Source organism: Alligator mississippiensis, chromosome 1 (genome assembly GCF_030867095.1).
Source record: "Alligator mississippiensis isolate rAllMis1 chromosome 1, rAllMis1, whole genome shotgun sequence".
NCBI lineage: Eukaryota > Metazoa > Chordata > Crocodylia > Alligatoridae > Alligator > Alligator mississippiensis.
Genome location: NC_081824.1, coordinates 343,739,544 through 343,766,573, shown reverse-complemented (window position 1 = coordinate 343,766,573; position 27,030 = coordinate 343,739,544). Strand labels below are relative to the sequence as shown.

The following is a 27,030-nucleotide window of genomic DNA, read 5'->3' as shown; positions in this document are numbered from 1 at the left end:
ATGCTATACTATGTTAACCTGTCAACTTGGATATCAAAGCTAGTCTTTAGAGCATTAAAGGAGTTTCCTGGCCATTCTTAGATGCTCAATCATCCTTTGTTTCTTTTACTTAAGGTTTCTGGCTTCCTGTTCTGAACCAGCTTCCTTATTGCCTCCGAGTGAATAAATTCATTTTAGTGATTTAATGATTAATTGTACATAAAAAAATTATGAGGATTCTTTGCACATAGTTTGGTAAATTATCTCAATACATATAGAAGAGATTATAAAACATACTGAAAGGGAATTTCTCAGGTAAACTAATGGCTACTATATGAGGAACATGGGATGCAAAGATGACATTTAGGAAGGTCAGCTGCAAGTACCTGCTACAGATCTTTTGGAGACCAAATCTAGCTGACTAAGTTGTCACCACAGAGATCTGTTTGCCAATGAAACTTCATTAGTTCTGTTGTACACAGCATGAGGTTAGATGTAGGGGTTGCACAAAGATATGTACTGGTTGCTCAGTGCACAGCCCTACTCCATTCAGGGTCCCCACAGAAGACCATGAAGCAAGTTGGGCATGGGCAGGATCAGTGGATATGCTGGTACTCAGCTATTCTCACCTGCAGTGAGCAGGACCAGAAGAAGATACCATCATTCCACTGGACTGTGGTTCTCTCTGAAGAGTGTCTCCATGATTTGGGGCAGGAAGAAGTCTTTGTCCTGGAATAATTCCACGAACTTTCTCTATAAGATGGGGTTCCTAGAACAGGAGTGATGGAAGAAAAGAATATTTTTCAACTGGCCAATTTTACGATGACTAGGAACTACAATTATGTTGAAAACAGGTTTAATGCAATTCTAGGGTATTTTAGGCACAGGATATTTTCAGTAGAGACTGGGAGCCCTATTGTTCCCATTTTCCCATACTTCTCATTTTCACCAGGATAATAACATTTTAAATGCCTGACCTAGGTATCCCATTAGTTTGGTCAAATCAAAGCTTTTGTCCCATTTTAGCAGGATACCTGGGACTGGTATTTAAACCAAACTATTTTACACACACCATTCATTACCTTCCCCCCAGTCTCTGATGCTCTGCCCCCCCTCCCCATTGTCCCAGAGCCTGGAGTTCAGAGGTAGTTGGGTGTACCAGACAGCAAGATGTCCCATTTTGAAACTAGGGAAATATGGTCACCCTTGGATCAGTGCCACGGTACAAAGAGTTTTTAAGATCCCATGTAGAATATTGTTGTTATGGGTTCAACCTAGGGGGGCTTGCAGACAGTGCTACAGCAGTCACAAACCTGGAGTTCAGAGATGAGGGGTCAAGGCAAAGGAAGCTGGCAGAACAAGATGGAATACAGATTGCAAAAATGTTCAAGCAGGAGCAAGACAGAGAAAACCAAAGAGGCATGGAGTCATGGAACCAGGAGCACTGGGGCTACACAGAGGGGAGCCTGGCTTGATGCAGACTTGCAGGGTACTGCAAGAGCTGCTGCTTATATGCAGCAGTCATGCCAAGTACTTGCTAACAGGGCCCAGCCGAGGGCACTCAGGCAGCCAGCAGCTGGCAGCCAGTCTCATCCAGGCAATTAGGGCCAGATGAGGCTAATCTGGGTAGGAAGCAGACAGAATCCTGACAAATGTGGGCAGTTTCTGTCACCGATATTTAAAAAAGAATAATTTTAAATTAGAACAGGTACAAAGAAGGCATAGGATCTAGGAACAATACATGCTATTGGAGGGTCTGGAGGGTAAATCTTTTGGCATCATCAACAGATTTTGCTACTTGGGTTCTACATTCAGCAGGAATCTTGACCTTCAGACTGAACTAACTAACAGAATTGGAAAATGCAGCTAAGAATTGTGTGCTAATACAGAAACATGCATGGAGTAACAGCAAACTATCAACTCAGGTGAACATGCAAATCTATGAGACTTGTGTGCTGTCATCCCTACTTTATGGTTCGGAAGTGTGGACTACATAGGTTAGGCACATCAAGAGACTGAACAGCTTCCACATGAAATGCCTTTGTAAGATCCTGAAAATAAAGTGGGAAGACAAAATGCCAAACAGAGATGCTGGAGTGTGTAGGACTGACACACTTAGAGGAGGTTGCAATGGCTCAGCCATGTGAGGAGAAATGGAGGAGACCATATCCCCACAAATATTTTGTACAGTGAAATTTGAGATGGCTCTAGAAAGCAGGGTTGTCCTCTATGGCAGTACCACAATGTATGCAAAAATGTATAGGAAGTCATTCAACATCAGTGTAGAAAGCTAGGAGGAATGCACAGAATTCAGTCTGATTTGGAGGGAACATCTGGCACTGGGTGCAACTCTACATGAAGCAGCTTTGATCCAGAGGATGGAAGGAAAGGGAGAAAGAAGGAAGCAATGTGCTGTAAACCTGGATTTCTATTCAGACTTCACATAGACCTGGGAAACTTGTAAAAAGCCATGTCACTCTTGAATTGGGCTTGTCAGCCATAAGTAGATTTGTCAGGCACCTGACTAGACCTCTTATGCATACACCATGATACAGTGAATTGACAATTGCCTATATACTACAGGCCAGACTGGCCAGTTTGCCAAGGCCACCTTGCACCTAATGTGACTAGAGACTGCAACTGAATTCTCTCTTCCCAACCCCTCTAAGAATCTTTCTCCTTCCCCCATCCCAGAGATGAGAGAGCTATGTACTAGTGTATATCTGGAGGATGGAGGCTCACTTCCATTCACAAAATCATAGGAAAATACGGCTGGAAAGGACCTCAGGAGGTCATCCAGTCCAACCCACTGCTTGAGGAGGGATCATCTCATCTAAACCACCTGTGACAACCCTTGGGGGTGATCCCAGAGCTCCCAGCCTTCTCTCAACTGTCCTCCTGATTGTCTTCAGGACTCTGACTGGGTTTTGGTCCTACGGTGACTCTTCACCTGTAGCAAATCTCAGTTTCACCAGCATACAGAGTGAGGTCTGCTGTTCTCATGAGAATGGAATGCCCGTGGTTGCCAGTTGCCCTGAAGTCACTCTTATCACAGGACAATTCATAAGCTATGAAACAATAATGAGGTTTATCACATAGAATAAAAAGAACATGTAGGAAAAGCAAAACTTGATTTTGGAGACAAATATGCAAAACAAAATATCTTACTGCTATCCTCTATCTCAGTGGCTTTCAGCTTTTTTTGATTTGCAGACCCCTACAAAATTTTAAATGGAGGTGTGGACCCCTTTGGAAATTTTGAATGGAAGTGCAGACCCCTTAGAATGGTAAGCATGGGTATTCACATACTTTTGATTGATCATAATCATCTTTTGTGGACCCTTTAGATGTAGTCTGCAGACTCCCAGGAGTCGTCTGACCACAGATTGAAAACCACTGCTGTAGCTTGAAACAGCTTCCTAGATCATTCTGTCTGTGTTTGCAACACCTAGCAATCTTGCCAGTTGTTCCAGATAGATCACCAGCCTTCCTGGCTGGGATCTGTATCTTCCCCTTCCCACCAGAGTTCCTAGACATCTCTTTTCCCTGAAAGGTTTCTCTCAAGTCCCTTATCATTATCTCCCCATCTCTCATTTCTCATTCTATATGTCTAGGTGAGTATTTATCTTGATAGATGAAAATTTATGCTCTACATCTCTGATTTAGTCTGTAAAGGTGTGAATCTTCCTTGCCTTCTTCCTGACTTCATGTGATTATGTAATCCCTCTTCTTAGGAAAGCTTATGCTATACATCTGATTTAGTTAGTCCACGCAAGTATGTATCTACCCTGCCTTCTTCCTTCCCCAAGACAGATAGCTGTCTGACATTTTTAGATGTACTCTTTGATATGTGTAGTGTAAGAGTGATGTTGTCTACCATACACTACACTACCATAACATGGAAGATATTGAAATCCACTATGTACAATGGAAAATCCATCATACTGTGCCTAACTCTTCTGGTCAGACCTAATGAAGAATGCCTTGCATTTGAAAACTTGTCTAACTCTATTACACAGTTGGTCTAATTAAAAAAAAATGATCCTATAGCCTCTTGCATAATTTATTGGACCACTGTGGCTACAACATCACTCTGACACTTCCCTTTCTCCTACACACTTAAGAGCTGTGTTTCCTCCCTGGCTGGCTAAAAGGTGACTTCAGATTTCTCTTGGGACAAAGCCTTTTATCCCAGGATCCTACAGATGTACCATCCCATGTTAAGTACCTGTAAAGTATCTGAGATAACACTTTATCCCTGGGAGAATTGTGGGTAATTCAAGTGAACTGCTATGCAAGCTGCATGTATAAGCCATTGTCTTGTACCTGTTTTGATTCAAGTCAAAGCCCTGGGCAATCAGACCAGAGATAAACTTGACATCTGTTTTTAATACATATGCAGATCCAAGACTTCTTAAAATGCAAATAGCTATTGTCCAGTGAGGAGCATACTTTTCACCTGAGCTAGCTATAAACTCTCTGATCATTTCTTAATGAAATCAGATTGCAAAAAGACAAAGATATATTCATAGGAAATACTATGTTACATACAAACATAAAAATGAACATAGCTTATCATTAGGTTTTGATAGAGATCAAATATGATGGTACTAAATCCAATATGGGGAATAACAGCATATGTATAAATCAGTCATGTTCCCCAAATTAATCAGTACATACAGGTATACCCTGTGATGCCATCTCATCCAAGTGTTTGTCTAACCTGCTCTTAAAAACATACCAGGGTTGAGAGTCTGCTACCTCTCCCAGTAATTTCTTCCAGTGTTTAACTACCTTGATAGTTTGAAAGTTCTTCCTAATAAGAGTCAGAGTGCTCTTGTAGCAATAATCAAATCTGTGATATGTGATATGCGGATTCAAGTATTTGGTGTCTCCATAGGAAGACCCAGTCTTTGTGTTGGTGTTTGATAATTTCCATGGTTTAGGTCTGTGGGGTACCGTTGGGGGACAGAAAGAATATTTTTCTGCAATAAAAAATTTCTCTGTGCTTTTTTTTTCTTTGTTTTTCTCTGAAACACTCATTGACTAGAGTAAGAGGGATTTTGCTGCGCTCCCATTCTTACTGGTACGTGCAAATATCTTAGATTCCTAGTTGGAGGGTTCTGTTCATGCACTCAGGATAAAACTGATCACCAGATTTGGGGTAGGGGAAGCACTTCTTCCTCCAGATGTCTTTACTTCCTTTGTAACATAGGGCATAATCCTCCTGCTAGAATCATCTGAGCAAATTCCATCACAGTGGCAAGGTGCTGGTGACATCCTTGTTTCCTGTTTTTTCATATTATGCAATTTTTTTTTCCTGAGGAATATGTGGCTGTGGGTGTGAGGTGTCTGGGGTGGATGCTCATACATTTTTAAGCCTTAGTGTTATGGCTGAGAACCATGGGTCAAGGGACCCCTCCCAAATGAATGGTCCTTTGTTCCATTCATTGCCTGGCCCAGTACATCTTTGGCTCATGATTGAAAGTTGGCCCCTTAAATTTTAGTTGCATATCACTGGGTTACCATATGTCTGGGTTTTCCTGGACATGTCCTCATTTTTGACCCTCCGTCCAGGCAGGTTTTTTAAATCTAATCAAATGTCTGGGATTTTGCTCAGCTCAGCTGTGCGAGGGGTGTGGGTGCCTGCCGGCACTGGGAGAAGCTGTCCAGGCATATGGGCTGTAGCTGGTAAATGCCTGGCTGCCTGGGGGCAAAGGAGATGTCCCTAGGGTCCTGGCATCCACCAACTTCAGTTTAGTTTCTCTGCGTAAGCACAGAAGGCACTCCTACAATCCTAGCACCTCCCTTTTTCTATTTATTCCTCTTGCAGCAACATCTAATCAATATGGGGTGTGAGACTGCAACTTGTGGAGAGGGTTGGGTTGTAGGCAGCAACCCACTGTGTGAAAGGAGTGATGGGCATCAGCAGGGACAGGGGTAGCTGCGGGCTGGGAGTAAGGGGCACCAGCATAGCCTAGGGGGGCAGGGTACTGAAGGGTGGGAGTGAGGGACACTGGCAGGGCTAGTGGTCTGTGGGTTGGGAGTGAGGGGCCACAGCTGGGCTGGGAGGCTGTGGCTTGGAAGTGAGGGGCAATGGAATGGGCAGGGCCAGGGCACCATCATACCACTGCCCCTCACAATAATATACCACTCTCCACTCTCCCATGCACATGACAGGTGTCCTCTTTTTTGAAACTGGAAATATGGTAACCCTAACTGTTCTGGCTGATGGTTTCAGAAATATGTTTGATCAGATTTTATACTACCACTTTTTACCCTACCACTTTCAAAGTACAGCTGGTTTGTTTGTTTGTTTGTTTGCTTTTGTTCCATCACATGAGCTTGTGCATTTAAAGCATATGTCACTGACTAGCAAACTGCCTTGCACACCATCTTCTGTGAAGATCTAACGCATCAGTTTTCAACTCTGGGCTTGTAATTAAGTAACAGATAGGATAATATCCATATAACTGCTTCCAATTTGCATGCTTGTGCTAAATTCTAAATAGATATCTATATTAAACTTTGCTAAACAGCCACGTTTTACAAAGCACAATATTAAGAACTCAGAATATTGAGGGGAAAGTGCAGTTCAGAAAAAAATCTCTAATTTGTATGAATAATACTAATGTAACCTTTTAACATGACACTTTTTATGCCTTGAATATACTTAGTTATTTTTGCACTAAATGAATACTGACTGGACAACTGAACTTGTTTTAAATAGACCATTAAAAACCATTGGATAATAATGATTTTCAGTCATTACATCCTTTGCCTGGGTTTGACCTGACAACCTAGAACTGAAAGGCTCTGGTTCTTCTATACCAAAACATTGTCCTCATGTCCTTTGGTGTACAGATCATAATTAATGTAAAAAGATATAATAATTCATAGTTTCATAGTTTGTAGGGTCAGAAGGAACCTGAGTAGATCATCAAGTCCGACCCCCTGCCATGGCAGGAAAGAGTACTGGGGTCAAATGATCCCGGCAAGGTGTTCGTCTAGCCTCCTCTTAAAGACCCCCAGGGTAGGAGCCAGCACCACTTCGCTTGGAAGTTGGTTCCACATCCTAGCCGCCCTGACTGTGAAGTAGCACATCCTGATGTCTAGTCTGAATCTACCCTCTGCCAGCTTGTGACCGTTATTTCTAGTCGCTCCTGGGAGTGCTCGGGGGAACAGGGACTCCCCCAATGCCTGCTGGTCCCCTCTGACTAGTTTGTAAATGGCCACTAGATCCCCCCTCAGCCTTCTCTTGTGGAGGCTGAACAGGTTCAGGTCCCTTAGCCTCTCCTCGTAGGGCCTGCCCTGCTGCCTCCTGATCATGCGGGTGGCCTTCCTCTGGACCCTCTCAATGCTGTCCACATTCCTCCCAGAACTGGACACAGTACTCCAACTGCAGCCTTACCAGTGCCGCATAGAGGGGGAGGATCACCTCCTTGGACCTGCTTGAGATGCATCTGTGGATGCATGACAAGGTGTGGTTGGCCTTCCTGACCATGTCCCTACACTGTCGGCCCATGTTCATTTTGGCATCAATAATGACTCCAAGATCCTTTTCTGCCTCTGCACTGACGAGAAGGGAGTTCCCCGCCTATAGGTATGCTGCTGGTTCTTCCCCCCCAGGTGCAGTACCTTGCACTTGTCAGTGTTGAAACCCATCCTGTTCTCACCCACCCACCCCTGTAACCTGTCTAGGTCTGATTGCAGCCTATTCCTCCCTTCTAGTGTGCCCACTTCCCCCCCCCCACATCTTAGTGTCATCAGCAAATTTGAACAGGGTGCTTTTCACCCCCTCGTCCAAGTTGCTGATGAAGATGTTGAACAGCGCAGACCCGAGGACCGAGCCCTGTGGCACCCCACTGCCCACATCCCTCCACGTTGAATAAGACCCATCCACCACCACTCTCTGGGTGCCGCCCTCCAGCCAGTTAGTGACCCATTTGACTGTGTAGATGTTGGCACCACAGTCCCCTAGTTTTTTAATGAGAATGGGGTGAGAGACGGTGTCGAAGGCCTTCCTAAAGTCTAGAAAGACTACGTCCACTGCTATACCTGTGTCTAAGGCTTTTATGACCTGGTCATAGAAAGCCAACAGGTTGGTCTGACAGGACCTGTGTCTAGTGAACCCATGCTGGTTGCCTCTAAGCATAATCTCCCCTGTTGGCCCCTCTCAGACATGTGCCAGGATAATTCTCTCAAAAAGCTTACCCAGGATCGAGGTAAGCCTAACTGGCCTATAGTTTCCTGGGTCCTCCTTCCTCCCTTTTTTGAAAATGGGAACCACATTGGCGCTTTTCCAGTCCTCTGGCACTACACCAGAGCACCATGAGTGCTCGTAAAATCATGCCAGGGGGTCCCGCAATGATCTCTGCTAATTCACTCAGCACTTTTGGGGTGGAGATCATCAGGACCAGCTGATTTAAATACATCCAATCCCTCCAGAAGTTCCCTGACTAGATCCTCACTGACCCTAGGCCTGGGTGTGCCTTCCCTGGGGCCTATGGTGGTCCCGGGGGGGGGGGGGGGGGGGGAGAGTGTGACTCAGTCCCTGCTAAGAAAAATGGAGGCAAAGAAATTGTTAAATATGTTAGCTTTGTTGTCTGGAGCGACGACCACATTTCCTAGCATGCCTTGAAGAGGCCCCACATTACCCGGTACCTTCTTTTTCCCCCCTATGTATTTAAAGAAGGACTTCTTGTTGTCCTTGATCTGGGTAGCTAGTCCCACTTCCATCTCTGCCTTGGCCTTCCTGACCACCCCCCTACAGCCCCGAGCAACCAAGGTATAGTCCTCCCTGGTGACGGCCCGTCCCTTCCATTGGGTGTATGCCTCCTTTTTAGCTAGGAGACATTCCCGTATGCTTTTGGTGAGCCATGCGGGCTTTTGCACTCTCTTCCCCCCCTTGATCCATATCGGGATTACCTCCCTTTGGGCTTGGAGGATCGTCTCCTTAAGGAACGACCACTCTTCTTGGACACCTGACTCCTCCTCCCTCAGGGACCTCAGTGCCTCCCTGACTATTCTCCTTACCTCATTGAAGTCTGCCCTCTTGAAGTCCAGGGCCGCTGTCTTGCTGCAGGCCTTTGCCACCTTGCACTGGATGGTGAATTCTAGCAAGTGATGATTGCTGTCACTCAGGTGATCAAGCACCCGCAGTCCCCTCACCAGGTCATCGCCTGTGGCCAGGACCAGATGCAACAAGGCATCTCCCCTGGTGGGACTGTGTACCTCCTGGGTTAGATGGAGGTTCTGTATCTTGGCTAGGAACCTATGCGAGCAGTCAGACCTGGCTGACTGCTCTTCCCAGCAGATGTCTGGAAAGTTCAGGTCACCCATGACCACGTCCTTTGACCTAACTGCCTCTGTGAGCTGACTTAAGAATTCCTGGTCTAGCTCTTCCCCTTGGTTGAGAGGTCTATAGTAGACCCCCACCATTAAGTCCCTTTCCCCTTGACTTCCTTGTATTCTAACCCAGAGCACTTCAGTGTGCCCCTCCTCTGACCTTGTGCTACTTGTTGTGGATGTGTATTTCTCCTTGACGTAGAGTGCCACACCCCCACCTTTCCTCCCTGTCCTATCCCTCCTGTGCATAATAATGATCATTTAATAATTTGAAGAGATATGTAGTTAAATAAATCAGACATCAAACAGTGTACAAATGAAACCCCTTTCCTTATGATAGTTGAGAAATCCATTTGATAAGCTGAAAGGGGTTGTTTCTAGATGTGCAAGAAATGTCAGTTAATTTAAAAAAAAGAAATAAATCCAAGTATTTCTCCAAGCTTTTCAGTTTTAAAAATCATGGTTATGGGGACAACCACATAATATGAACAGACTAACTTTAATGTAGCTTGTGCACTTTGAAACAAAAGCACAATACAATTAACTTTAAAATGGTAAATTGTAATGCTATTAAAAAAATCTTTCTGCCTTCTGGGTGTGACTTACTTTTAAATTTGATGAAGTCACCCTGTAAGCTGTTAAACCATTATCAATGAGCAGGCTGTGCATTTTCTAATGATTACTGTGGAATTGAAAAAGACTCCATAATGTTCCTTTAGTTTGTTCATCATTTTTGTTTGATAATTGTCCCAAAATCAATGACAGCTACAGAATATAGAAATTTGATTGAACCAAATATAAATATAGTCAGCAATTTAGGCTGTTCTTACTCAATATGAAAATGTCTTTGGATAATAAGTGGATTCCTATCTAAATTCATGAGTTCTTTTATGACATTTTGGGTTAAGCCTGAAATAGATTAATCTTTTTCTGATAAAGTTTCATAAGCTGTGATTTCTCTGGTGACCACATTTAATTGGATATTAAATAAAGTGCTTATCTTTATACCAACAGGTTTTATAGCATGGTCTTTTTTCTGAACTGTATTTCACAGATTAAGTAACAAGTAGTAGGCATACAAAATTGTTGATGAAATCATGATATGCTGTGATTAAAAATTAAATATGTTAATGGATGTATGTTTTTGAGATGCATCATGGAAGTTTGTTTAACTTAAAAGGATTAAGGAAAACTAGGCTATTCCAAAAAAAGTCATGGAGACACAAAGCAAATTTATTCTTCTTACTTCCCTTAAATATTTTCCCATATTTTTAAACCATATTTATTATTTGTTAAAGTGTTATATTTTATAATGTCATGAACTGAAGCCTCCTATGATGAACCAATGAAGGTCTGAATGAACAGAAAGCTGAGATGAAGACCTATTCTTCCAGGTGCTTCACAAGCCTATAGCAAGATATGAACCTTGGCAAAAGCACTGAGACGCTTGAGTAGATGGTGACACAAAGGTGAGAGGGTAAGCAAAAGCCTTGAAAGATGAACTGACTTACCCGAAGTCACACGGTAGGTCAGTGGCAGAACTAGACTTTGGACTCCCAATTCAGTGGTCTGTCCATTTGATCGCCGTGTATCATTGCATGTACTATACATTGCAGTGTATTACACATTTACCATATGCTATATGGTTCTCTGCCATTACATGTAACAGGTATATAGCAATACTGTTTTCTGGCCTCATCCATGCTATATCCCTTCGTATAAATGTTCAGTCAGCACCAATGTAAAGGAAATGGTTTGGTTTAACTAAGCATCAGCTTCTCTGCTATCATGACACTTTTTCTGTATCCAGATTTCTTTAACTTTGTTTTTATGACTGTCTGGATATTCACACAATTTTGAGGGCTCTCTCCTTTCCTTCCACCTAGTCACGCTCAGAAGGAAGAGAACTAGGAGGAAAAGCTGTCCCCTGGCAGAAAAGATAAAGCAAAGAGTAGAGGTTGGTGTAATGGAGGGAGAAAGCAGAGGGAAAGCTGAAGCTCATATCTCAAATGAACAAGGCTAAGAGGTCCAGCTGCATTTATGGGACGTGTCCAGATGAGCATGCATGTGCCTCTTGCAGCATCTAAAAGGCCTTTTGGCGAAAGCGCTGAGAAGCATTGAGATACTGCAAGAGGCATGTGCAGCAGCAAAAAAAAACATTCCCTGTGCCGCAGATTTGCAGCGCAGGGGCAAAATTAGACCCCTGGATATCCACAGATTAAAAAATACCCCGGGCAAAAAAAGCAGGGCAGGGCATGGTCCAGGACCATGCCCTGAGGCAACCAGAGGCTTGGTCCTCCACAGAGACACTCTGGTAGCCAGCCAAAGCGTCCCTGTGGCTGGCTTTTGCTGTGGTGCTGAAGCACGCTGCCTGCCCGTGCAGAGCTGGCAGCGTACCAGCCGCAGGGAGCTGGACCTAAGCTCTGTACTGGTAAGTAGGGGGTGAGGGGGGGGACCCTCACTAGCCCCAGCCTCTTCCCGCTCCCTGAGCCCTCCCAATTGCTGCCCCACCGGGCTCCATCCCCCGCTTGCACCCACAGAACTCCAATCGCAGCCCCAGCAATTAAAAAAAAAAAATCTCTGCACTCACCGGCAGTAGCAGCTGCCATCGGGGTCACTGGGGCCTCCTGGCAGAGCCCTGCCTCAAAGCACAGGGCAGCGGGGGGCAGCGGGGACTAGCCCTGGCTGCCTGGCACTCGCACTGCCACTGCCCCATCATGCGGGTGCAGCCGGGGTTGGCAGGGTGCTGCATGGTTCTGTGCACTGTTGGGCAGCTGGGGCCACTCAGGCTGAGTGGTGCTGGGCCCCTGGTGACAGCTGCAGCAGCCCCAGCTGTCTGACAGTGCATAGAGCTGCATGGCACCTTGCTGCCCCTGGCCATACTGTGTGGGGGGACTCTGTCATGAGGTCCCAGTGACCCTAACAGCAGTTGCTGCTGCCAATGAGTTCAGGGCTGCTTTTTTTTTTTTTTTTTTTTTTTTTTAAGTGCCAGGAGGCTGGGGCTGGGCGGGGCAGCCATCAGGGGTCTGGGGGTGCAAGTGAGGGATGGGGCCGGGTGGGGTAGCCATCGAGGGAGGCTGAAGGAGCCGGTGGGGGATGAGACCAGGCGGGGCAGCAATCTGGGGTGGTGGGGGAGCAAGTGGGGTGGGGCACGTGGGCCCTGCAGGGGGGGTGGTAGCCCCTGGGGGGGCCATGTGACCCCTGTTGGGGGAGCAGTCCATGAGCTATGATGGGGGACTGCATCCTGCGGGGGCCAGGGACCCACCCCTCCTGAGCAGCTCCCCCTTCACAGTCCCTCCATGATCCACCCACACCTACCCACACACACCATGGGCCCCCACATCCCTGAATAGCCAGCTGCATTCCCCCACCCCTGTTCCCACCCCTCTTCTGCAAACCCTACATCCCCTCTTCACACACCCTGTGTGCCCAGTTGCCAGACAGGATGAGACCTGCTGACAGGAGCTGTGGCCGCAGGGGCAGCTGTCCCCACTTCCTGGTTAGTAAAGGAGTCAGGGGGAGCTCTAACTGCTGTATGGTAAGAAAACCAAAGGCCAGCAGCAAAAAGTATAGGTATTTAGAATTCATTTTATTATAATGATAAAGACACTGGTAGGCTTCCAAATTGCTTTAACATTGTAGATATATCAATAAAACATTGCCCAGCTGATTGCTGTCTCAGTCTCTATCTCTCTCTTGTTCTCTCTCTGTATACAGTGGTCTTTTGTTTTAATTGTGGAGGAACATGGATTTTGGGGTATTTTACAGAGTAACTTTGGGATTTTTTTATCAGGGATTTTTCACTTTTCAAATAGGGAACACCAGAATTCCTGCTAGGGAGGCAAGTGGCAGGACCCAGGCAGAGGATCCAGCTCAGAGCTGGCACCTTGCACCCAGCTGGAGGTGGCTGACCTCCTGGCCAGTTGGGGCCAGGAGGACATGCTTTGACAGTTCAAGGCAGGCCACCACACTGGGAACATCTTCTGGGTGATAGCTGCCCAGATGGCCAGGCAGGGGCACACATGGCAGTAGTGCCGCACAAAGGCCAACTGTGAAGCCACAGCCCACTGGCAGCTGGCCCAGAGGGCAGATGCCTCTACTGACTGTGCAGGCCCCATCTGAGTCTGAAAGGTGCACAGCAGGTCACAGCCAGGCAGCAGCCCCCACAGCCAGACTGCTATACTGGGTAAAGGGTGCAGGGAACTCTCAGGGTTGCTCCAGCAGTGCAGCTGGCACAAGGGGTAGTGTCCCCAGGTACCAATTGGCTGGGCCCAATAAGCTCCTAAGAGTGAGTAGCCCTGAACTACTTGCCAGGGCAGCTTTTTGTACTGCTGGGGCCAGGATAGGGCAGCTTTTTACACTGCTGGGGCCAGCACAGGTGCTGGCCCCAGCTTTCAGCTCCCCCTAACTACAGATCCAGGAGGAGCCAGGCAGGGTTATTTTGCCTCAAATGGCACAACTTTCACCACACCAAAGTGCATGTTCAGGCACAAGCACTGAGGCAAAAAGCCTCAGCTCAGATTTGCGCCGTTTCTATTTGAGCTGCTGCAAGTACATGTGCCTGCATGTATGGACGTGCCCTAGGAGTCTCCTTTTTTGTGGACAAAAGTGAGCTCACTGGGGTCTCTGATATCTTCATATGGGCTTTCAAGTTGATGTAGGATTTTATAGGGAATTAAAAAGACATTGCCCCAGAAAAAGAGTAGGACATTAATAGAATATTGTTTGATGGCCAAGTTGTAAATACTGCACAATGATGTTCTGCACAATGATGTCCTGCTGCAGACATTTTGGCAGCTGAATAGAATAGATTAATTTGACCACTTTTAACTATTTTGATGTGAAGCTGTAATAACTTGACAGTACAAAATTGTTGATGGTGTGTGCTTACTTCCCAAATCAGGTTAAAAAAAAGTCTACAATTAATATACCTTACACAGTGATTGTGCAGGTTGCAAAAATTCAATGAGGATGCTTTTTGGATGCTCATATTAGCCACACAAGGTTCATGAGTATTAAACAATTCAAGCATGCTTCAGGAAAGGAAAGCTGAGATGTAACTTCCTCAACATAGCAAAGATATATATATATTGTTTCTGTGCCTGCTATGATTGTTCAGAAGCTGGCCTCCCTTGGTCCTCATTGAATATCATGGCTGATAAAGCCATATCCAGTAGAAGAGATGTTGATAATTCCATCCATCCATCCATCCATCCAGAACTACGTAAAGCCAAAAGTGATTGTTCAGTGTTTTTCTTCTCCTCTTATGTCTCAGATTTGCCATTCATTCTGAAACATTTGTAGGTCTTGTCACTATTGCCAGAAACTTCATGGGGCATGCTGTGGATGACACTGTCTTTAGACCACTTCTTTAAATATTTTCTTAGGACATAAATATTGGGAGATTTTTCACTGTGTGTGAATGTGTTAATTTCATAACGCAAAGGCATCTGGCCACTTCTGTATGAGATATTTTTCCTTTGGACAGCTCTGCAGTCTTGGCTTTTTGTAATACAAACTTTATTTTATGATTTTTCTCTCAAGGGTACTCTTCATTCCACTGCCTCTCACTAAAGTTAGCTAATAACCTCTGTGCAGTCAGCACTAATTCACTCAAAGCTTGAGGATGATGGTAAATTGTTTCATTTTTTTTCATATTTTTTTTTTTCAGTAACAGTAGTAGGCACAGGAAAAGGATAGAAAATCCTTTGGGTTTGTTTGAGGTTTTTTGGTAGGACACCATTTCTGGATCCCACTGTTGCCTAGTTCTCACAAGTGACAATAACATATGTTCCTGTGGATGTCTCTAAGCTACTCTGCTAACAAGGTACTTGGAATGCAGACCACTCTGTTGTTGGAGTATTCAGGCTGGTGATAAATGATTGTGCAACCAGATCTGGGAACCTATATTTCATATGTAGGTTTATAAAGAAATGTGCATTTCCTTTGAAGCTAATACATACACTGAACGATAGCTGTCAGAAAAGTTTTCTGTTATAGCTTATCAAAATGAGAGAAAGACACAAACTTGTAAATTGGCTCAATTTGCAAGGTCTAAATATAGTTGGGTGCACCCCCCAGACCCAGGAGGCACCAGTCGCCGAGCCGAAGTGGTACGGGATGGGGGGCCCACTGCACTCCCCAGCGGACCTGGAAGTGCTTCTGGTCTACTTCTGGATCTGCTGCTGAGCATGCTGGGTACTGCCCAGCACTCCTGTGACACGCTCCATCCGCCCCAGCATCTCAGCATTCACGAGCCACCTAGTACCTTGAGGTATGTAGAAAAAAATTTAAAGCTGAGTCTATGTCCAAATCGCCGAATCTTTCCAAATCTCTCTGAATTGATTTGGAGGGTTCCGATTCGATTCAGAGAGATAAAAGAGTCTCCTGATTTGATTCAGATTCAGAGATTCAGCCACCAAATAGGGTCAAATCTCTGCCAAATCGAACCAGAAACCGAAGCTTTGCACAGCTCTATAAATTAGAACTGTGCACTACTCTTGTTGGGAGGCACATGGTTAAAACTCACTAGATGAAAATTGATTAACTATGAATTTCTACCCTTAGCTAGTATTGCTGTGGAGCTTGCTTCTTTATGTCAAGGCCTCTTTTTCCTATCCTGACAGTTTAAAGAGGCATTAAACTGGGTGTGGCATTAACATAAATCAAATTTGGGTTCATGACCTTAGCTGTTCAGCCTTCATTGAAAGAGATATGAATGCTTTCAGGCCTTCTGTTGTGGAATAATGGAAATTCATTAACTATTATCCTTGTACAAAAATCAACCAAGTGACTGGCGCAGATGGTGTGTGGCCTCTTAAGCTGCTCATGTGGAAATAGGAAAAAACAACTTGCTGCAGAATCCAAGAATTCTTCTCAATGTTCCCCACCATATGCAGTTGTGAAATTGTTCCAGGAAAATGTATCAGGACCATATTTCGGGGCAACTGTGGCACCCCCTGGTGGCCGTGTGACTCCTGCACCCACTCTGGCTCCTTAGGGTACCCTCCTGTTTCCTTGCCTCCCATGCCTTGATGAAATTATTATGGTGTGAAGGTTCCCAGGTCCCAGACTGAGCCATAGCTCACTCTAGACAGTGGTACCTCTTATACCCAGCTGACCCCAGTCTTGTCCCCTGGGCATATTTGTCGCCTCTGTCTTTCTCTGCAGTCATGCCTACACCTTGCAGTGTTGCTCCCGGTTCAATGGAGGGGGCTCCTTAGCCACAAAGCAGCTTTTGACTGTCAGGCTTTGGACCTTTGTCTGGGTCAACAGCTTTCCCAGCCTTGGCCCTTTTATTCTGGCTGTGCCTCTCAGTCCAGGTTCACTGCCATGGACCTTGGCTCCTAGGCCCTTTCCCTGTTTCATACTTGTATGCTCTGGACCTCTGGCCCTGTCTCGTGCTCTGAGCCAGCCCTCTGGGTCCCTAATCCCAGTCTGGGCTGCACTTGCTGTATCAGCCCTCAGCCCTTTGAGTCTCTGACCTCAGGCTGGGCTGCCTGTTACAATGCCCCACCACAGTGCCTACCCCTCTGTGGCCTCCCGCCTTCCCCATATTCACAACCCAATCCTCCAGTGTTAAACTTAGCTGCAACAAGCAACCACTTCTGAACAAAAGGTCTCCCCAACTCTGGGTCAGTGGCATCCTGCAAGCCCTCCTTCCATTTGAAATCTCACCTCTCAGCTATTATGTGTGGTTTGGGTGCCTGCCATGCTGTCTCCTACAACCTCTTCCTCCCAGGAGCTCTGCTGCTTGCAACACACAGGGTTAGGCTGCCTGCCTTGCTTCAGGCATTGGGTTTGCCTGAACAACACCCTGGAGAACTGCCCCTTCCAGTCAGGTGGCTCCCTAGTCAAGCACAGGGCCCCTCCCTTGTGCCCCTCCCTGCTGCAGCTTAACCCAGCTGCTTGCAGCCTTTATTCTCAGGCTGCCTGGAAATCTACCCCACACATCAAGCTTAGTGCAGTGCAGTGCAGCTAGCTTTAGCTCAGCTGCCTGCCTATACAGCAAGGGTCATGGGTGACTGGTGCCTCTTGAGTCAGGGGGGTATATGCCCCCCCCAGCGACTGGGGGAAGATGGAGTCCCCCCATGACCAATCATACTGACTCAGGGAAGGGGGTCTCCCTGTGGCCAATTGTGCTGACTGGGGAGAAGGTCCCCTGCAGCTGATCTCACTCACAAAGAAGTGGCTGTGGCTCTTCAGGAAGGGCTGCGGGACTTCCAGAAGTGGCTGCAGCTACAGTTGTTTCTGCTGGTGGCCCTTCTCCCCAGCCAGTGCTTGTGCACCACCTGGGAGCACAGCCGCTTCATCTGGTGGCCCTGCTCCCTGGCCAGTGCTTGCAGGGGGTACACTGGCACTCCTGCCTGCCCCCCCTGTCCGTCGCCTAAGATGCGAGCACAGCCATCAAGGGGTGCACCAGCACTCTCAGGGGATGCACATGCACCCCCTATGTGTCGTCACTGGCAAGGGTGACCTGGGGCACTTTCCTCTTAAAGTAAGAGGAGGCTCTGGCTCACTGTACAGGGAGATTAGTTTATGTAAATGGATTCACTGCTCGCTATTCTGTGATAGTTGAGACAAGTAATATATAGATACCTTTAATTCTTATATGTTTTGTTCAGATAGTCCATGGGCCAGTTCTTCTGTGGGTCTATACTGGCATAGCTTCACAGAAGGTGAATGTTCGTCTCTGTATTTGATCCACTTTCATTAGTATAGGCACACACAGTTCGTCTCCCTGCATGTCGCAGTGTCCACATGCTCTGAAAATATTTTACTTTCTGATTTAATAAAGGAATATATCACATTCATTTAACAAGTACAGTATTTTTGAAGTGCCATCATATCAGTGGAGGTTTGGATGCAAGTTTTATTTTAGCCAGTCTGGTAAAAAATTATGCAGAATGGGCCATATACTGCACTTTTATATACACATGGCATACTACTATTGACATTGACTTCCATTGTCAGTAGAGTTCAATGTACTGAACTAAGGATAATTATTTTGTGCTATTACAATGCAATAATCTAATAGCTTCCGTATTTCATATATAACAGCAGTAGCAGCTGTACCTGGGGATTGAAAACTACATATGGCCCAATCAACTGACTCCTAATATACATGTTTCAGATTAAGTTTTGCAGTGTGTTTAAACCTCCCAGTATTGACCAAGCCATACTACTTATAAGGATTTTCCCTTCTCAGTGTAAAGGAAGATAAGCTTAGTAATTATATTTAGGCTAGGTATGCTGATATCTAAGGGAAAGAAAGTTTCTATTATTATATAACTTGACTAAAACTATATTTTATCTAAACTCTCATTGACTTTAATGGCTGTAGCATTGGGATGATACTTTCAAGTGTAGGGTGACATGCTTTAATTTGCTATTGTAGCTTGTACTGTATATATCTTGCCTCAAAGCTTGTGTCCTTCAACAGTGAAACCACTCCTCACTGCCATTAATGCAAGATACACCAGGGAACGCTCATTCTGAACTCAGTAAGTATTGGATTTCTGATATTATTAAAACTAACCTGCCAGTTTGCCCCAAGTCCTATTTGCTCCGCATAATGGAGCTGAAAATACTATACTTAAGTGCTATGGGGAAATAGCTTTGTAAAGCTTACTTTATTGGTTGCTAAGAAATTAATAACTTTAAATTGGAAGGAAAGGTACACTTGGTGATTACATATTGCCTGTGCTTGCTATCTAAAAAAAAAAATTAAAAAGTGACTCCAGGGGGCTGCCTAATATTTACTCTGTGGCCAAGGAGCCTGGGGAATGGTATTGTCATTGCAAGGAAAGCAATGACCTGGCCCCTCTTTGGGATCTCTGGAAACTTCCCTACTGAACTGAAGGCACAACATCTACAGAACACACAAGAGCAAAAATTGTATAACCATTGCAGAATGCAAATAAACATAGCAATGGACCTATAGTAGACTTTTGGTGTCTGGAAAATGCACATAAGTACAACCAAGGGATAAGTGAAAGCACAAATTGATATGTACGGCAGACCCTTAAAATACATTTAACCTCCACCCTTTTGACCTTGGAACTATGAATTATTTACAGTTCTACATTGTAATTATGCAATGAAAAGCAATTGCCTTTAACTAATAGTTCTTATACCCATGTCATTTTCTATATCCAGGTATTTATGAAAAAAATCTGTTAAGATTTGTTTCTTGCAAAAGAGTTAATGAGGAAATCATGCACAGATCTGTAGAGCTAGATATTTTAAAACATTTGACACCTTTTCACTCTAAAATACAGAAAACCTCATTGTGCATTGTAGTGTCACTTTTCATTTTATTCACTAGAGCAGATGAGCTAGATGACAACAGGACAACTTTTTGGCAGGTGTGCCACAAATTAGCCCTCTGTCTGCTTTGGGTGTGACTCTGATCCTCTTCCTAGTCTGCTGCTCTTTCTGTTCCCTGCCCTGTTCTCCCTGCCTGATCTTCTGCTCTATTTTCTACTTCCTGCCCTGTACCTCCTGCTTCCTGCCCTGATTTCTGCCCTATCTGCTGCTGTGATACTTGTTCTGTCCCTAATCTGCCATGTGCCACAGCCAGAGGGTACTTGTGCCACTTGTGGCGTGGGTGCCACAGGTTTGCCACCCCTCAGCTAGATAAAGGATGAAATCAAAGTGAAAGTGGACAATCAGTGTACTTCATTGGATTGGAGTTGTGGTCAGGCTTGGTGGGACTTGACTTCTCTATTTGGCACTGTTTCCAGGTGACGCTGGACATGCCACTTCACTGCTCTGACTCTCCATTTTCTCTTCTATGTATTCTGTTTAGATTGGAAACTCCTGTAATCAGGGATTATTGCTTATATGTGTTTTGCACATTCAGTATTGTGCTAAGGTCTCTTGCTGCGACTGTCTTATAAATAACAGTGAGGTAGAGAAAAAGACATTTTTTTAGGGAAGTAGAGTCTCATTTTATTACTTGCTAAATAGCAGAATTTCTATTTAAGATGATGCAAAGCAGGATTAGTCTTTAATGTTCTAGAGAATACAGTGAAAAAAAGATCAGCTGCCATGCAAGATGTGAAACTAGTAACACAGTAGGGTTGATGTGTTGGATGAAGGTTACAGATGCAGCTGTGTAGCCACATGTGGTAACTTACATTAACAAGGGAAACAAGCTGCAGAGTAGCAACAAAGTATACCCCATTATATATACATACGGAGACCGTATTTTTAAGAAAATCCAGGATACTGGAAATTCCCATTCCCTCCTCCCTCCAAGTTAGCAGCTTTGCTTTGAGCAGAGGCAGGCAGGCAAGGTCATGGGGTGCAGTCCAGTGGGAAGGTAGAGCGGCATGGATTCTGTGCCAGGCAGGTGGGCCAGCACTGCTGCTGCTGTGTGCGATCAAGGTGGATAGACTTAATTCCAGCCCAACCCACCCCCTGCCTCCAGCTGTTACTCAGAAGGAGCCAGGCCAGATATGTGTGGGTAGGGGAGTGATTCTGGGACTTTTATTTCAATTTTCACCAGCTGGCCAGGACTGGCCTATGAAATCCGGGACTGTCCCGGCCAAACGGGGACGGATTGTTACCCTACATATATACCCCCTCCTGACCAGCTTGCCTTGCACTGTGGGCTATATGTTTAGGTTGCACGTTTCAGCTTTTTTAGATGTTGTTTCTCCTTGTTGCTACAGAGAATTTGGAATTAACTTGTAAGTTTATATTCACCCAGTACAAATGTTTGCACAGTTTCCCATTAAAATCTCATTGTAGGACTGGAGTGTTTTTGTAGCCATCAAGGTTCAGGAAACGTACAAAAGGCAAGAATTTTTTCATGATCTCTTTTATAAGACCACCTATATATATGGAAGACCAATTGGACAAGCCCTTTTTCAGGTTATTTGTCCAAAAGCTCCTCCAAGAGCTTTCACAACTATACGCTTGGTTCAATAGAAGATATCACAAAAAATCCTTGCCTCAAGTACATTAAAATCTTGGCATTTATTAATTGCCACTGGTTATACTTGATTAATGTTACCAATGATGCAGCAGCCTAACTGTTTGCATTGTAACTCATTGAGTTATACCTTACTGAGCTTATTGTGTTATTTGGTTTGAGACTTGTTTTCATATAGTAAACTCCTGTTGTAAGTGTGCAGTTGTGTACAAAGATTCTCTAAGCTTAAGCACTGGCACCTGTGCATGGAGGTAACTATACATTATTTACAGTTCTATATTGTGGTTATGGAAAAATAATCCGTTGCCTTTAACAATTTTTAAATGCATATCATTTTCTAAATCCATCCTTTATGACCTCAGTAGATCTTATGCATTAAAATTCTATGGCCATTTTGGAGCAGGTAGATGTTAGATTATATTAACTGTATGCACAGGTTCTAATTCTCGAAAAATGCCCAAGTAAGTGATTTTGTATGCACAAAGGAGGCCACATTTAGGATTCTTTCATCTGTATCTGTTTAAAAAAAATGTACTCTACTGCAATTGCCCGGTTTAGTACACTATCTAAAATAAGTCAATTAATTTTAGAGGTAGACACATATTTAAAGAATATTCACTAGGAAATATATAATGGTCCAACTAACAAGTTTAACATACACTATAGATCCTCCAGTTAAGTTGGTCAAACTGTAGCCTTCAATAAATTTTGTGCTTTACATTCAAACCTGTAAGCCCAGGTTTCCAAAGAGGAAAACATAAAACCCGAGAATATTTTTGGGAGAGTTCCTGTTAAAAAAAAAATAGCTTATTTAGCTATCAAATAAGATTTATCCCTTTAGTTAAAGCCTTTGGAGTGAGCAAAATAAAAACTGAAGTACTGACATCAAACATCAAGATATTGGGTAAAACACATTATTGACACACACCACTTATAAGGGGTAGCTATATCTTATTATTAGTTGTGACAGGGGGCCTCCTGGGGCCGAACTCTGTGGCCCGCCCGCCTGTCACCGTGACAGCAGGCCTACTCAGGGCCGAGCTCTTCGTGGCCCGCCCACCTGTCTCTGGGCAACCGCCCACTTATCTCACCCGCCACGCCTTTGATGATAATTGATTCATATATCGATGTCAATTAAGTGGGAGGCTGTCCATTGTAGTGCCCCAATGCCAGGGGGCGCTCTGCGGCTCCGACCTCCCCTAATACCACAGCCCAAGCCTCGCAGATGGCATCATGGTGTTAACACTATCACCGGCCCCATACTGGGCCCCAGAATCGTCCTAACAGGACCCCTCTCTGATCCTTCCTATCAGGCAGCCACTCCGCCTTCATCCGGGCTACCTAGCCCCCCCGAAGCTACTTTCCCCTCTCGGGTGTGGTTCCCCCAGAACCTTCGGCTACCTGGCCCTGGCCCACCTCAAGGCCAGTCGGGACCCCAGGCCCCCGGCTCTTGGGCGTCCCTCGTGGTGGGCCCCCGGCCCTTTTGACTACCATAGTCCTGGCCCCAGCTTGGGCCAGTCGAGGGTACTCTCCCCTTCGGGCTGGGTCTCTCTAGCCGCTCACTCTGTCACTGGGCCTCACTGTGCCACTACTCCCCGTCCTCTCGGGGGCAACCGCAGCACCACGCCCACATCACTCCCACTCTCGGGGTCTGCCCTCTCTGGGCCCCTCACGACACTGGCCGTCTAGGCCCTCCAACATACACATGGGTAACCCACCCGGTGGTGGTGGGAGCTAGGGGTTAAGGCGCCCCGACCCACCTTTCACCGGGGTGGTAACTGGCCTGGTATTTCCTGGGGGCTCCCGCACCACTGAGAGCCCCACCAGACCACCCACTCCCGGCAGGGTGCAGTTTCAGGTCATGCCCAGGACCAGGAGCCTCCTAACCATCCCCATGCAGCTCCCCCTTACCTCTGGATCGTTCACAGCAGCCCTACAGCCAGGCAATATTGCTGCCTGCCTTCCTGCAGCCAAACTGCCTTGTTTAGATAAGCAGCCTAAGCCTCAAAATGGCTGCCCTAATCAGGCACCTGGAGGCTGCCAGCCCCAGGCCCTTAAAGTGGCAGAGACACCCTGTGCTCTGCCACATTAGTAAATGAGTTTATATTAGCAAACTCATTTTACTTTCCAAGGATTTGATAGTTACCCTTTTTGCTTTAAAAGAGTCACATGATTTTCCTTTTATTAGATTGTGCCATGTGACCTTTTAAAAGGTCTGGAAAAAATGAAGAAGCAATATATTTAGTGAATGCTATGATTACAAGAAGCCTCTATCATGTTTCATCTTTTTTCAAAAACAGGTCATTGACATACAGTAGCAGTACATTACAGTTCGGAAAGTGATTGGAAAATTGCATTTATAAGACATAATAGTAAATTTTGTCACTGGATTGCATGGTTGTAATGAGATCATATTATGCATTGATGTTGTGCTATATTTCATGTCCTGACTGAATGATTTTGATAAGCAAAAACTGAGGATTAGCATGTAAACTATCCACATTGTTTCATATTAAAAAGTGAATATTTAAGAATAGAATATGCAAATTTGTTTCAGTTACATGGTACACATTTTTCAGTATGTAAATGTGCCACATCTGTGTATTTGTTTTTCTTGCAGACACAACCAGCAAGAGTTTAGTGATGAAATCTGTTCTTAATTATGATAGCAGCTGTCAGAGTAGTAGCCATTTTTTTCCTCCTGATGTGAAGTTGCCTGATTTACTCATTTTTGTCTGCATTCGTCAGGTCTGCCAGCAGAGAGAGAGAACTCTTTGTGAGTGGTTGCAATTTGTTTTCTGTGCAAGAGCCAGTGCAAATTGACTAAATCTGCACAGCAGGGTAGTTTTATCTTTCCTCTTCCTGCACTGCAAGCTGTTGTACCTCTGCTCCAGCACAAGAGGCCTGTAAAACTACCAAACAAATGAGTAGGCTGTTAAGTGCTCCAGCAAACATCTTAAGGAGCAGTTCATGTAAAACATGTCTTACTGAAGAAGAAAGGTCTGACATCACAGATCTGGACAGATAGTATTAATACAATACAACAGATTGATAAAAGTTTTTAAGTTTATTCAAACTTTTTTCTTCCTTATTTTTTCCCTTATACAGGGTTAGTAGAGTTCTGAAGTTCCTAAGTGTTAATAAAACTATGGTTGGTTTAACATTGTATTTGCCTGGCACATTGGTGATTAGGAGAGATAAAGTCTGACATATTATGAAAAGCTAGTAAAAGAAGAATTCTTCTTTGAAAATAATAGTTTTTTCATTTTCATAACAACATACTTCTGATAAAGTGCTATTGCAGATCAACACAGCAAAGTGACTAACGTGAGTCTTCTGCATCCTAATGAAATATTGACTGTAAATTGAATTGAACATGAGGGCTAGGGACAGACATTCATAAAGCCTGAGCCTGAAATGATTCAATCTTTGCAGGTTAGTCTAACCTGGCTAGGCTGAATCAGTTTGTAACTGTACAGACACCCCAGAAATGCAGGCACATGCCTGCATTTGCTCAGGCTAGAAGCTGGGAGGTGCTAGAATAGCATTCCCTTCCCTTCTACAGTGCTGAGCTGAGGGGGGCATGGCCAGGCCCTGGCAGGATGTTCTGATTAGGGAGGGGGTTCCCCCTCCCCCATCTGACCAGCCCAGCAGGGAATAGATAACACAGTGATTATCACCCCAATAAGAAAACAACAGAGGGACATTACCAGCTACCTGTTGATTCTGCCTTTGTCCCATCTGCCGCAGCATGGACCGTAGCCAGCATATGGTCTACTAGCTAATGCTGAGAGGTGTCTCTGTAAGGTAGAGGGGACGGGGAAATCCCTGCTTAGCAGGGAGTGGGGAGCGGAGGGGCAGAGCAGGGGGAATCCAGGCAAATGGCTGAAGTTTCTGCCAAGCTCCAGTCAGGGAGTGGAAGGGAGGGGCCAGCTCTGCTGTGGAGCAGAGAACCCCGCCCAGCCCAGAGAGCATGCAGAGATGCTGGGGAAGTCTGGTTTAACTTAAACCAGCAAGGGATCTGGGACAGACATTGCATAAACCAGTTTGACCCAAATCAGTTAAGTCTGATACTACATTCAACCAGGTTTATCTCAAACCAGTTTCAGCCATTTTCAAACTGGTTTATGTGCACTGAACATCTGTTCTGTTACAGGTTTAAGCCAGTTTCTGATCACTTAAACAAGTTTGTGTGTAATGTCTGTCCCTAGCTGAGAAATGAGTTACTAGAAAACATAACTTATTATTACTAAAACTTTTTAGTCTTCCTTTTAGTCTTATTTTGCATTCTGCTCTTCAGAAAGTTAATTCTTCCTAACAGTCAGAAAACCCAGCTGTTATTGTAAAATGTTTTAAATGTAAAAACGTTCTTGAATTTTTATTTAGTATAAATGTGAATAAGAAAAAGTGGTGAAAGAGAATCAAGAAATCTTTCAAAAAAAAGTTAAAGGTCTGTAGAAGCTGAATATCCTAAAGAAAGTAAGGCATGGTAATTTCTAGAGCCCATGGTACACAAGGGAATGATGTGGCCAGCATCACATCTATCTGCCTTGAACTCTCCAGCCTGAATGATCAGGTGCACCCATATGCAGCTGGGTCGAGTGGAGGCAGTCTTCACCAGGGATACAAAGCAGGGCATCAATTTATGTCACTGGGGCTATAACATTTCAAGACATTATAACCACCCTGTTAGGATGACCAAGCAGCTGTAATAAAAATACTGAACATACATGTATACATGCCTATATACAGGCTTAAGTTGAATTAAAACTGGTCATTTTCTTTTGTTTTGGATTTACTAAAGTATCATGTGCTTCTAGGCTTGTTTCTACTTTGTAAGATTTCTGGAATAGAAGGTATCTTGTTATCTGATACTGTACAGTCCTAAGCATACTTAAGTGATTATTATACATTTGAATACATATATTTAGCTATGATATGCATGTTATTCCTTTGATTTCTGTTAAAAAGATCATTAACAAGAGGCTGTAATTTTACCCGTGTTATCATGGTCCATTGTTATAAAAAAGCAGAAATGTTATTCTGTTGTATCATGTCACTGAATTTGCTGACATGGTAAAGTGCAAATCGGATACAGTGAATTATGATTTAGGATTTCAGAATTTGTTACACAGGATACTCTAGTAGGGAATGTGCACAGGGTACTAATTGTAAAATCACACTGTAATTATGCTGTAAATTTTTAGGTGTTAAGGCTGCTTACATAGATTAAAAAACAAAACAAAATGGTGCTTTACTTTAGACTCTGCACACTCCCACATTGAGCCCAGCACTTGGCCAGAAAGGTCATCATGTTAGTTGGACCCGGCTGGCCCAACGTGTGTATAGATTGGGCACTTTAGTGGGGCTTTTTTGGCACTTTTATCTAATAGCTGATTGAATCAGCTATTAGATAAAAGCGCCAAAAAGCACCACTGAAGCACTCAATCTATACAGACGCTGTGGAGCCAGATCGAACTAGCGTACTGCTTCTTCCAGTAAAGTGTGTTTTATTTATTTATTTTTAATGTCTGTAAGCAGCCTAAAAGGACAAAATATTTTTAGAAGTCATCTTTAGAAGAACGCTGTCACTGCCTATTCTAGCTTTTTGTGCCTTTTCTGCATCAGATGAAAAGGGTTTTATTTCTGTGTTAGGCAATAGATTTTCACATATGTTCCATGTAGGAACAATTTAAGCCTCCAGTTGTATCCACATCACTTGCCTTTTGCAATTGAACATAGTTCCATTTATTTCAATCTAT

The 27,030-nt window shown here is 44.5% G+C and overlaps 1 protein-coding gene and 1 long non-coding RNA gene across 2 annotated transcripts in view; one reads left to right on the top strand and one right to left on the bottom strand.

The window, feature by feature from the left end:
* LOC132247763 (AF4/FMR2 family member 3-like) overlaps nucleotides 1-3,087 on the top strand; it is a 125,279-nt gene extending 122,192 nt beyond the window's left edge. Inside the window, exon 4 of the mRNA XM_059720991.1 lies at nucleotides 115-3,087. Within this exon, the coding sequence (XP_059576974.1) occupies nucleotides 115-135 (21 nt within the window). The 3' untranslated portion in view covers nucleotides 136-3,087. The remainder of the gene's footprint in view (nucleotides 1-114) is intronic.
* Nucleotides 3,088-13,389: 10,302 nt separating this feature from the next.
* Nucleotides 13,390-23,300, bottom strand: LOC132247764 (uncharacterized). The gene is made up of 3 exons (XR_009459163.1): nucleotides 23,180-23,300; nucleotides 17,926-18,092; nucleotides 13,390-15,595 (listed from the first exon to the last, which is right to left on the bottom strand). It is a non-coding gene; the product is annotated as an uncharacterized LOC132247764 (long non-coding RNA).
* Nucleotides 23,301-27,030: the final 3,730 nt, after the last annotated feature.